General features: G+C 41.0%; 1 protein-coding gene across 3 annotated transcripts; it reads right to left on the bottom strand.

The window, feature by feature from the left end:
* Nucleotides 1-5,681: 5,681 nt before the first annotated feature.
* On the bottom strand, nucleotides 5,682-11,259 carry Gpr85 (G protein-coupled receptor 85). Of its 3 annotated transcripts, none has more exons than XM_021165702.3 (3): nucleotides 10,989-11,259; nucleotides 9,914-10,535; nucleotides 5,682-8,447 (listed from the first exon to the last, which is right to left on the bottom strand). In XM_021165702.3, the coding sequence occupies exon 3, from the start codon at nucleotides 8,275-8,277 to the stop codon at nucleotides 7,165-7,167; it is 1,113 nt and encodes a 370-aa protein (XP_021021361.1). In that variant the 5' UTR covers nucleotides 8,278-8,447; nucleotides 9,914-10,535; nucleotides 10,989-11,259; the 3' UTR covers nucleotides 5,682-7,164. The 3 variants fall into 3 exon arrangements, with proteins under 3 accessions (XP_021021361.1, XP_029334059.1, XP_021021362.1); XM_029478199.2 differs by having other exon boundaries at nucleotides 9,914-10,531; XM_021165703.3 differs by lacking the exons at nucleotides 9,914-10,535; nucleotides 10,989-11,259 and adding an exon at nucleotides 9,645-9,747.
* Between the last annotated feature and the right edge of the window lie 293 nt (nucleotides 11,260-11,552).

Raw genomic sequence — 11,552 nt, 5'->3', positions numbered from 1 at the left:
TGAAAAGATTTTGTGTAACCTACAACAATCCACTATGTTAACATCTTCCCTTTTGAGAATGTGACTAAACTTAAATAGTACAGAAAAATTGTCGGATCTAGGTAAAACTGCCCACCTGGTGTGAGCTGTGTAACCCACTTTTAAAATCTGAGCAGTGTCCTTCTGGGAAAAAAAAAAAAAAAAACCAACCCCTGGTGGATTCTCCTTTCTGCTGTAACAGGATCTCACATGAAAGTAAGGATGGATTTTAGCAATCTGGTACTCTTTCTTGTTTCTTTCAGAGCCTCTGTGTGAAAGGAAAGCAGGCAAACAAAGTGAAGCTGAGTTCCAAAGGCCCTGGGAGCACTCTCTTCTCTTCCTCTTCCTCTTCCTCTTCCTCTTCCTCTTCCTCTTTTCCTCTTCCTCCTCCTCCTCCTCCTTCTCTTCTCTTCTCTTCTCTTTCCCTCTCCCTCTCCCTCTCCCTCTCCCTCTCCCTCTCCCTCTCCCTCTCCCTCTCCCTCTCCCTCTCCCTCTCCCTCTCCCTCTCCCTCTCCCTCTCCCTCTCCCTCTCCCTCTCCCTCTCCCTCTCCCTCTCCCTCTCCCTCCCTCTCCCTCTCCCTCTCCCTCTCCCTCTCCCTCCCTCTCCCTCTCCCTCTCCCTCTCCCTCTCCCTCTCCCTCTCCTCCCTCTCCCTCTCCCTCTCCCTCTCCCTCTCCCTCTCCCTCTCCCTCTCCCTCTCCCTCTTTCTCAGCTGTGCTCCTTCTGTCCCCTGTAGTTTCTAACCTTCAACAATGATTTTCTTAACATAAACAGCAGCAGCAGTAGAAACTCCAGCTGCAGCCATTTATGAACATCCAGTTCCTGGGTATTGAATGAACGAATGTTTAGCTTGGCTGAATAAAGGTACTTGACAGCTACCCTTGCCTTTACTAACTTATGCAGGTTACTTAACTCTCTCTTACAGCCTCAGCCTCTACATTACAAATTATAATATTAATAATATCTACTTTTGATAGTCAAATGAGTCAATACCAGAAACTATGTTTAGGATATTCTTGGGCATATTGTAAAGTAAAAATAATTATTTCATATAATTTTTAAGGCCTAATTTTTAAAAACTATTTCTCTCCAATTTGCAGATAAACATATTGGAACTCAAAAACAAATTAACTAGCAAGAGACAGTATAAGGACTTCAAACTTCAAGTGTTTTGCTGTTTAGCTACTATCCCTCAGCTTCTGCTAAATCACATAAAATTGTTTGATTAGTTTTCTGTTGAACACATCAGGGGTTTTTCACATGTCTTTTTCACTTGCCCATCCTGTTGCTGCTCTATCTGAACAGCTCTATTAACTTTGTCAAGCCAATGAAATGAAAACTACCCTGCAAAGCTCGTTCGTTCAGTTGCCACTCTTTCTCCCTCACCTCCCTTCTCCCACCTTCACAGAGTTAATTGCTTGTCTGTGTTGCTTTAACACTTATCTCACCTGTCTCCCTCACAACACTTAGCACATTGTCTCAGATTCTGTGGATGTCTTCAGTGTGAGATGATGAGGCTCCTTTGCAGCATAAAGTAAAGTTTATTTAAAATGTTAGACTCTGCCAGGGCGGCAAAGGCAATCTTTCGCTGAGTCTTCTCAACACTTGCAGAACTCATAAATTATCGTAATCCCATTTCTATTGATAAATCAGAAAGGCAAAGTCACTTGACAGAGTCCATCTAAAATAGGGGCATGGTGAGTGATTATCACATTAAAATTATGTTTCAGTAAACAAATACTTAGCAAAGGGGGTAAGAAATTAGAAAAAGAAGTTTTTATGGGAAAAACAATATTAAATTCAACGTTTTTTGATGAAAGACAAAAGAACAAATTCTGCTTCATTTATTTAATTGTTCTTTTCCCGCTCCCTAAGTCTATAAAAAGAATCAACTGATTAGCTTTGCCTACTTCAAGCTCAGTTCTCAATCCAACTTTAACATTTTGGGTATGATTATCCTTTGCCTGTGGCATATCAGATATCTTTCTTACACATCCTATGGTCAACAGTACCCATACACTCTACCCACACACTGTTAAATGCCTCAGTACCTTACTAGTTATCAAAACCTCATAAACCTTGTCCTGAATTACAATACCAGTGTTACCATTTGTGTCAAGAATGTATTGTTTTCCATGCTAATAGGAAGATGTGTCCTGAGGCATCCAATGGAGGTGGGAACTGGCTGTAAAAGTCAGGTGTGAACCTCCACCAGACCTGTGGCTTCCTGGAGGTCTGTTTGTATGGCCAGGGCTAAGGAAACATTCTCCTGGCCTTCATCTCAGAGCCTTAGGGGATCTGGGGCTCCATCTGCTTCCTGGCTTGGTGAGAGGAAGCTGGCTTTAAAAGCCTTTTAAGTCAAAAAGTAGCAGCTAATGGGCAACATCCCATTGACAAAAGGAGATGATGCAAAAGCTCCCTTCTTTGTTTAAAAACAAGGCCTTATTTATGTAACTTGTTTTAAAGTTAAAGGCTTTTGGTTTTATTATTTGTTTTCGGAATATTGCATCACAAGGCAAAAGTTTTATCAATCTGGTTAACTCCAAACCTCTCTATCTCCCTATGTTGCTCTTTTTTGTTTTTTCAAAGAATATTCTTAATTTACTTGACTATTTTGATTTATGGCAACACTAAGCTGGCCATTTACAAATGGCACCTTACTTTTAAGTACTGTGAGGGCTTTGGAGTCACACCTCAGCTTTGAGCAATTCTATCATTTTAATATGAGATAAACAAAAGTTTCGAAGGTCTAGGGGAGTGACAGAATCAATGCATGGCCATAATTGAGAAGGACAATAACATTTTCATTAATGAACAGATAATAGAACTTGTAATTTCCATTCAAAATATTCATAAAAGTCTATTATCAAATATAAAAGAAATATATTGGTTTTTATGGAAAAACAAACTCATAAGATTTGGAAATCATAAATAACTCAGACTCACCGACTTTACTTTGATTTTAGTGTTGTTAGCCGGTGTTTGAAAGCATGAGCTATTATTTTAGCTCTTTTTTAAAATTTTTTTTTGTATGGAATTTATACAAGGTAAAATTTTGTGTATAAACAAGTTATAGTTTATGCTACACATGGAATAAGATAGAATAAAACCCCCAATTTGTCTAATGGTGACTATAGCAAAGTGAAGAGTTTGGGTTCAATGTACCACTTCCCAGCAGTATCACAGAGGCAGCCCAGTTCAGTAGTTAAATGACTTATGGGAAAGGTACATGTCTCCATAAGTATACATATATGTCATTATGCTCGAAATGGAGATAACTGCTGGAGTCCAAACCAACTTCAAGCTATAGGACACTCAGCAATTGTACTTTCACCTTGCCAATAAGGAACAGTCGAAATCTTACAGGGGCAGGATATTTGAATAATAAAAATGCAACTCATTTCACGTATTGTTTCCCTCTCTGGTTGGTACCAGGGAAGATCTCCTCTCCCCCCACCCCACCCCTGCCCACCTGCCCCCCAATGCTAATCACTAAGATGCACCGGGACAAGTTTTGTCATCTGACTGTACTTAGACATTTTCCTGGTAATTTGAGAGAACTCTTGACTATTGCAGAAAAGACTCCTCTCCAAGTCTCTTGAAGGAATTGAATTATGTCCTGTGGGAGTAAACAATTCGGACACAGTGGGGTGGGGAGAGGCTTCAGGTTTATGTTCCTCTGTGACTTTATACAAACTGTAAACAACATGGGAGCTGTTCCCAAAACACAGTGTCAGCAATACATCTAAGCTTGAGTGACAGGATCCTGACACATTCCTTAGTGAGTAGCAAACGTCTTCCCAGAGTTGACAAAGTATGACATATAAAACATTCCAAGGCAAACCAGGAGATAAGGCATTAGAGAGAAGGTGCAAACACTTGATTTGTGCTCATTAATTCTGACGCTGCTCTAGGAGTATTTATGATTTCAGCACATACCACTCATTGTTACTCCATATCTGTTGATCCTTTCCCAGGTGTCTAAGGGCAATGAGAGATCATGAAGCCCAGAGCTGAGCACAGATTTACTAGGTAAATGAGGACACTATTCAGATAAGCATCCATAGAAATGTGGCTATCTCCAATTGTTAACAATGACAGATCAGTTAATTCTATAGAGAATGATGACGTTGAAATTCAGTTAGCTAGTATGTAAAGAAGATAGTCAATTGACTTTCCTATTTACAATGAATGTTTTTCAATTATAATCCATTTTGTTATTTAATTCAAGCCTATGTAGAAAAACAGACAAGCGACTCACCTCCATCTGCCTTAGTTAATATCTGCATGGGATTCCACAGCCACGAACATAAAAATCTACTGTGTACAAAGTGGCAGATGGCAGAGCACAGGCATATCCACCGAAAAACATTACCACTCTGATGGAAAAACCATGTGAAGACTGTTCAGCTCTGTAGTATAATTAGTCCAAGAAGAGCCCATTATTTATTGATGAGGAGTCTCTCTCCATGGGAAGTTGGAATCCCCAGTGAGAATGTATTTTTATGGATTGAGGATTAGTAACCTTTTCAAGTTGAATTAATTACCAACTGTTTTTATTGACTATCGAAAGGGTTGCCAAAATAGCAAAATTTTTTGTCATAAAGACACTGGGGAACACTTTTACTTTTTTTATTACTACGATTATTTACTGGCTTAAAAACCTGATTGGTAGCCGAAGTTGTGACTGATCCACCGATTCAGCCTTCATCTGAAAATTTCAAGTTGTTCAAGAGAGACAGTCACTAGAGTTAACTATGTTCACTAATACCCTCCTGGGACCAGTCACTAATACAAACTGAGTTGTAGTCCAAGTAGCTACGTGGAGTCAGGCAAAATCATTTGCCTTTCTCTATTGACCTATCACCAATCCCCTTGATCCACACCTGTTCCCTTATCTAAATAATGGAAGTATGGGTTGGTGAAACCCAAGTTCACTGGCCTCAAGATCATTGCTGAAATTTCTGATTGATATTTGAACCTTTAAGCAAAGTTCTTCATGAAAATAATTAATGTCATATGTCTCTCCTGCAAATTTTGAGATGGAAATATGTTAGCAGACCATGCTTTGGTAACAGTGTTTTTGGTAATGGTTCTCGTACCAACAAGGAGCCTTTATTGCTGGATCCACCTCACTGCTGTGTATTAAATTTTGTCCCAGATCAAATCAGCTTTGGTGTAGAAATGAGGTTAAACTGCTCACTAATAATGGCTTGAGCAAAAACTTAATAGTTGCATAGACATTGAAATTTTCAGTTATTTGTTTTTTCTATTTATATTAAAATTCTGTTTATATAAGTACTATATCAATGAGAAATCCTGTTTTACTAGGTTCTTAACCTTATTTTTCCTATACAAAAGCAAAACAAACAAACAAAATTCCTCCAGAAGCAAGCAAAACTATGGAAACTGAATAGACTAATAGCAACTTTCTGTGGCTTTGTAACACTGAGCCTTTCTTAAAGGCAATAGATTTAGAACTCAAAATTTCTACTGTACATTAAAATGCAATAATTATATTAAAATTCCGAACCAAACCATTAGACATATATTCATTTGTAAATACTACTGGCATATAATAATAAATAAAGGAATGAATTTGAAAAGCTTAATAATGCTTTTAGATATTAAGTCAGCTTTTTGCTATCATTCATATATTTCCAGTTTCAAAGTATAGTAGCTACAAAAATAAGAATTATTATAAAGCAAGTTTGTCTAGTTTGTGCTTATATGCTAAATTAAAGAAAATTATATGCCAAATATGTAAAATTTATTCCACAAAAATTAACAGGCTACACAGATAAATTTTGGCAAATGCAACTTTATATTGAAGTTCACACATCTGTATCTTAAAGAATGAGACTCACAGAATCTAATGTATTTCTAAAATACCAGAAATCATATTATAAGCTTTCACAAGTTAAAACTGAAATAATTTAAAGGACCAATACACTGAATGTGCAGAAAGTATAAAGAAGACTGTGCCTTCCATACAATAAATGCTTCACAAATTATGCCAGATGTCATACTAAGGCTGTGGGCTCCCCTGACAGCTGACATACAATATAAACACATACCAACTGTCTGCTTCTTAGACCCCACTAAAATGGGCAGCACACCTCAGAAGAAAATCTCATTATACTAATGGTGTGCACCTTAGTTTCCAAACCATGTGAGGGAAGAGGGGAAAGTATTCAATCTCTTCCATGCACTTCCGGATGAGCAGCCAGGACAGGTTACTGATTCATTGCCTCTTGACTACTGCCCCACTGCTAAAGAAGATGAAGGATACTAGATAACCCTTTAAGGCAACATGTGTTTATTCTGCATTTTTCGAACTGCTCATCTCTGGTCAGTTGATTCCATTCATGTTGCCTCCCAGAGAGATATCTAGCATTTGTAAAATAGAAACAAACTGGAAACTTTTTCTTTTTCTTTTTTTTTTTTTTACTGAATCAACAAAAAACACATAATACAGTTCAATGCTAGCAATTTCACTGGTAGGGAAGGAAAGTGGTATTTAGAAATAGCAATATATTAATACAAAAAAGGTAAACTCTAATTGGAACCAATATACTGCTTTGGAATGCTCCCCCAAACTTACAAGGCGTGTTTAAAGTGGTGTACCCCAATAATTCATGGCACATCTTTTAAGAATTACAGTACTGTTAAGTCCCCCAGTAGTGTAGTCTTTGCAAAACAAAAATAGTATGAAATGTTTTAAAGTCTTCAAACTTCTAAAATTAGCTTTTATCAACACATTTACCTCATGTCAACTTAATTTATTAAAATGTCCAATGCTAATTGTTTTTTAAGTTTTTTTTTCATATGTAATGATATACACAGCATTTAGCACTGATACTTAGCACCTGCTACTCTCGTTATCTAGTGTTCACCCACAGAAAGAAACTTAGGGCAGTGGTTCTGTCCTTTCTTAATTACAAACCTTCGCCAGCAGTCAGCAGGATCACTCCGAGATTTAAAATAGGATTATAGGTGAACTATTGCAAAGACTGCAGAATGTTGCCCAAATCCTTGTCACTGCTGATCCCATCCTTGATTTTCTTCTCCAGACATGGCTACAGGCCACAATTGCTTAGCAGAGAGGGTTAGTGTTTCACAAGGCTAAAGATTTACAGATGCTCCCTCATATAACACAGTAAGGTTCCCTTGGTAACCTGGATTTTCTGCAGTAAAGAAGGGTTGTGCTGAAACAGCGCCTCAGCTCCCTGTTGGAGAAAATGCAGACAAAGGGATTGATTCCTGCTTGGGCGAAACTCATCCAGACAGCGGCTGTTAGAAATCCCCCTGGTACTACAGGCCCTCGTGCAAAAACTCTCCAATAGCAGGCCACCAGGTAGGGACCCCACAAGGTTAGGAAGAGGAAAGTCATTATATAGAACATTCTGCTGATTCTTTTCTCCATTTTGAACTCATCCAAGACCAATAGCCGCCTTCTGCCTGTGGTATTCGCATTTTGCCTGATGCCCAGCAAGGTGGGTGGTGTGGGACCCCTTCCAAATCCTGCTAGCCAATTGGCAGCTGCCTGGCCGCTAGCTCCAGGGCCATGAAAGGTCCAGTTCTGACTCACTGCTGCTACAAACTGGACTGGCTTCATTTTCCTTCGATCGTGGACAAAAAATATCAGCTTGAGGTAGACAAGCTGTGTGGCTAGGAGGATGAGAGCAAGGAGCAGCATAAATCCTAGGGAATCGTTAGCCCTGAAGGAGCGGTGTTGGAAGGTGCACTGATCCTCCTCCCTAATGAAGGAGTAGGTGCCTACATCTAAAACTGGGGGGAATGCCATGGCCACGGACAGAGTCCACACCATGCAGATCACAGCCAAACACGTCCAAAAGGTCAGCCTCTTTGTATAGAAGCGGTGATGGGCGATGGCTAAGTATCTGGTGACGCTGATGCAGAAGAGCATGAAGGCAGTGTGGAAACAGGACAAAACCCCCAGGAAGGCAATCACTTTGCAAGTCAGAGTCCCGTAAGTCCAGGTGGAGCCATTTTTGACAGAGTTGAATACAAATGGAAAACAAATTGCAGATCTGAGGATGTCTGAGCAGCACAGATCCAGCAGGAAGTAGTAAGGAGCTCTATGCAAGGTCTTATCTTTCACTAGCAAAATGGAGATCAGAAGGTTGCCCACCACGCTGACTCCTATTATGAAACCCAAGGAAGTCAGTTTCAGAAAGGCTGTTAGAGGCGAGAGATTTTGCAAAATGTTGTCGGCTGCATGGCTATAGTTCGCCATAGATGGATGGAGGATAAGGAAACAGCCTCAGTCAAGTCTCATGATCTAGATATAAGAACAAGGAAAAGATAGATCCATACATTTTACTGAAAATGTAATCCACAAAGAGATCAGATCCGATCTGTGGCCATGCTTCCTCTTGCCTTCCGTTTGATTTGCCATCAGAATATCTGAAGAAGAAGAAGAAGAAAAAAAAGAAGAAGAGAAAAAGAGAACTATCAGTTCTTCAGTTGGTAAGTTATGATGTCAGTGCTGCCCCAAAGCTGTTCCTTTATGAAGAAGCAAGTAAAGTTTCAATGTTAAACAGTACTGTTTGCTTCAGCTGCAATTGGAGATGTCAGAGTACTTACTGACTGTTTTAGTATTCTAAGCTAGGTGAATTTAACGAGGTCCTTATTCTAGACACCATATAGTCAGATGTGGGCATCTTCAGGAGGGAAGGGAATAAATTGTTCCACAGTTGTAATATATGCCAGCCCCCAGCTTTGCAATGGAATCTGCAAGGTTGCTGAGAGGAGGCAGATAGCAGGCTCCCCACAGTTATCTGAGCTCCTTTAATACCATCAGTATTTTAAAGGAAGCGTCTCAGCTCATATGCATGCAGAGATCCTCTGCAAATGTATAGCTTTTGAGTCAAGTGCCACTGTTCATGCTGCATAAAAGTATTTGTTGATTAATATTGAAGCAAAATTCTAACACCAGACTTCAAAATGACTAGAAACCTGTCCGGAGATTCAATGTGATTTAATCTTTTGTCTTTCTTTCCCTACCCCACCCCCACCCACCCCCTTTTGGGCAAATCCTGTCCCTTTTAAAGCTACATGATTATTAAAAAGGTTAAATGTAAATACTGTCCAGGGAAACACACCCAGAGGGATAATGCACTTCCATTTGTAAACCTTGGCTCCCTGTATTCAAATGAATATAACATGAAACGGTATCTCCGAGGCAATTAAGCCTTTCTCATTTACACTGATAATCTCTGTTGCAAATCACAAGTGGCTTTATTTTCAAACAAAATGCACATTGTCTCCTAGGTGCCACACCAGGGAAATCAGTTTCCTCTGTTATTCCCTTTGCCACTTCTCACTTGCCTGGAATATGCTGATGGAAGCCCAGGCAGAACTGCATCCGATGATGTTAATTTCCCAACCGGTACATCCCCGGGTAAATACCGATCGCATCATGCAACATTACGAAACCTGAAATCCACCACCCCTGGATTTATAACAGAGATGGGGGAGGGGAAGGGAGGGGGAAGAAGGGAGGGAGGGAAAGAGGGAGGGAGGAAGGGAAGGAGAGAGAGAGAGAGAGAGAGAGAGAGAGAGAGAGAGAGAGAGAGAGAGAGAGAGAGATGCATTACATACTCAAGGATGGGAAGAGATTGCTTCTGTGCTGCAAGGGAAGGGTTCTCCTGATTCGCAGTCTCACATTCCTCAGTTTTGCAAAGGTTTCCAGAAACCGAGTTCTCAATAAGCGTTAGAAGATGCATTGTCTGAATGTACTTCCATTATGCAGTTTATTGTCAAAAAAAAAAAAAAAACCCTCAGGGAGGGCTGTATCCTGATGAACCTGCAGTTTCATCAGAACGGTGCAACCCCCTCCCCCAAACTTAACCGAGAGTATATCCTCCTACCTGTTGGTGTTGGATATCCCGACAGACTATAGCTTCTTCTTTCTATAAATTGCTGATTTTTTTTTTCCTGAGTGCCTTGACTGAGCATCCAGGCAGGGCTCGGCGGCGCCTGCGCGTTGGAGCCTCCTTCAGCTCCAGCCGCGTCCTCCCCTGTCGCAGCGGCACCGTCTCCCCCAGTAACGCAGGGGCCGCGGCGGCGGCGGCGCGGTGGCGAGGGCGGCGGCGAGGCTTGCTCCGGCCTCCGCCGAGCCAGCAGGAACCCCTGCCTGACTCCGGAGCAGGCTGGCTTTGCTTCAAAGTCCTGTCCAGTTCAGCCGGCCCCAAATCAGGCTTTTGTTCCCTCGAGGCAGCTTCGGAACTTTTCCCTCCCCGCATGCATTGGCAGTGGGGGGCTCGGGAAGGCTCTTCCCGGACCTCAGGCCCATCCTCTTCCCCTAGGGCAGCGCACGAAGCCACGGTGCCGCGGACGGCCGCCTCCGCCCCAGCTGCCCCGAACCCTCGCCTTCCCCAAACATCGTCTTCCTTTTTCTGTCAGGGTGGTCCTGCTAAGCATTGGATGCGCCTTGTAGAATTCTTCTCAAATGATTGTTTCCCCCTGCTGATCTTTGATTTGGCACGCTAGCTGGGGAGAGAAAAAGAAAGAATGAAAATTAAAAAAAAAAAAAAAAAAAAAAAAAGGAAAGAAAAAATTAAGCACAGTCAAAAATCTTGCCAGTGGGGGAAGAAGGGAAGCAGGTTGGGGCAGCCTTGTCTTTGTCAGTGGTCATCTGTTCTCGAAGGCACGCAGATCTGCGTTTAAGGAAGGAAAGGCTAAGTTCAGGCGACAAGTGCAAAACCGATCTACACTCATTCTACCTTCTCGAACGTGACTTTTGTATCAGGAGTACAAAGATTTTACATGGCTGTTCCTCGCATCCCACCCCAAGCAACAAGACTCCTTTCTCTTCCAAGCTGGGATGACCAATAGGTTGCTGATGTCAAAGCGGTGGAGTGTATGAGTTTCCCTTTTCCCTTTCTTTGTTATTAGACATAAAAAAAAATAATACCAGGAATATGATGAATACCGGAAACTTACACTAGTCCACAAACACCACATAGTCTGACACCTGGTGATTAGGAACGCCCCAAGAATCATCCACGTCTCGATTCTCCCATTTCCAAAGAGTTTTTGCGAGGGTGGGGTAAAATTTTAAACAACTACCCACTCTTCACCCCTTAAAAGCTAGCAGACAAGCTTTCATTAATTCCCGAGGTAAAACGTCTGCTTGTCTTCCTGCAAGCTTATTGCTTTATAATAATCTGTTAATGAAATAGAAAAAAATATCCCTCTACAGTAATAATTCGATCTCGAGACAGCAGTAAAATACCTCATCGCTGGGTGGTGAGATTGTGACATTCAGGGGAAGTCAAGCCAATCAGCATACAGATAATATAGGTTAATTTACATATTGTATTTCTATTGGATACATAGAGGTAAAATGTTTAAAGCTTAAAAATGAATACTTCCCTGTCATGATGTCACAGTCGTTACACAAAGACCAACGTTAGTAATACTGAAATAATGTTGAATTGCCCTGATTTGATTGGAGATTTTTTTTTTAGCCAATTAAAAAAATAATGATTAGCTGTGGGGTGTGTG

The sequence above is a fragment of the Mus caroli genome, unplaced genomic scaffold (assembly GCF_978045245.1).
Source record: "Mus caroli unplaced genomic scaffold, Mus_caroli_1 scaffold_7, whole genome shotgun sequence".
Taxonomy (NCBI): domain Eukaryota; kingdom Metazoa; phylum Chordata; class Mammalia; order Rodentia; family Muridae; genus Mus; species Mus caroli.
This window is presented reverse-complemented; position numbering and strand designations above follow the sequence as displayed.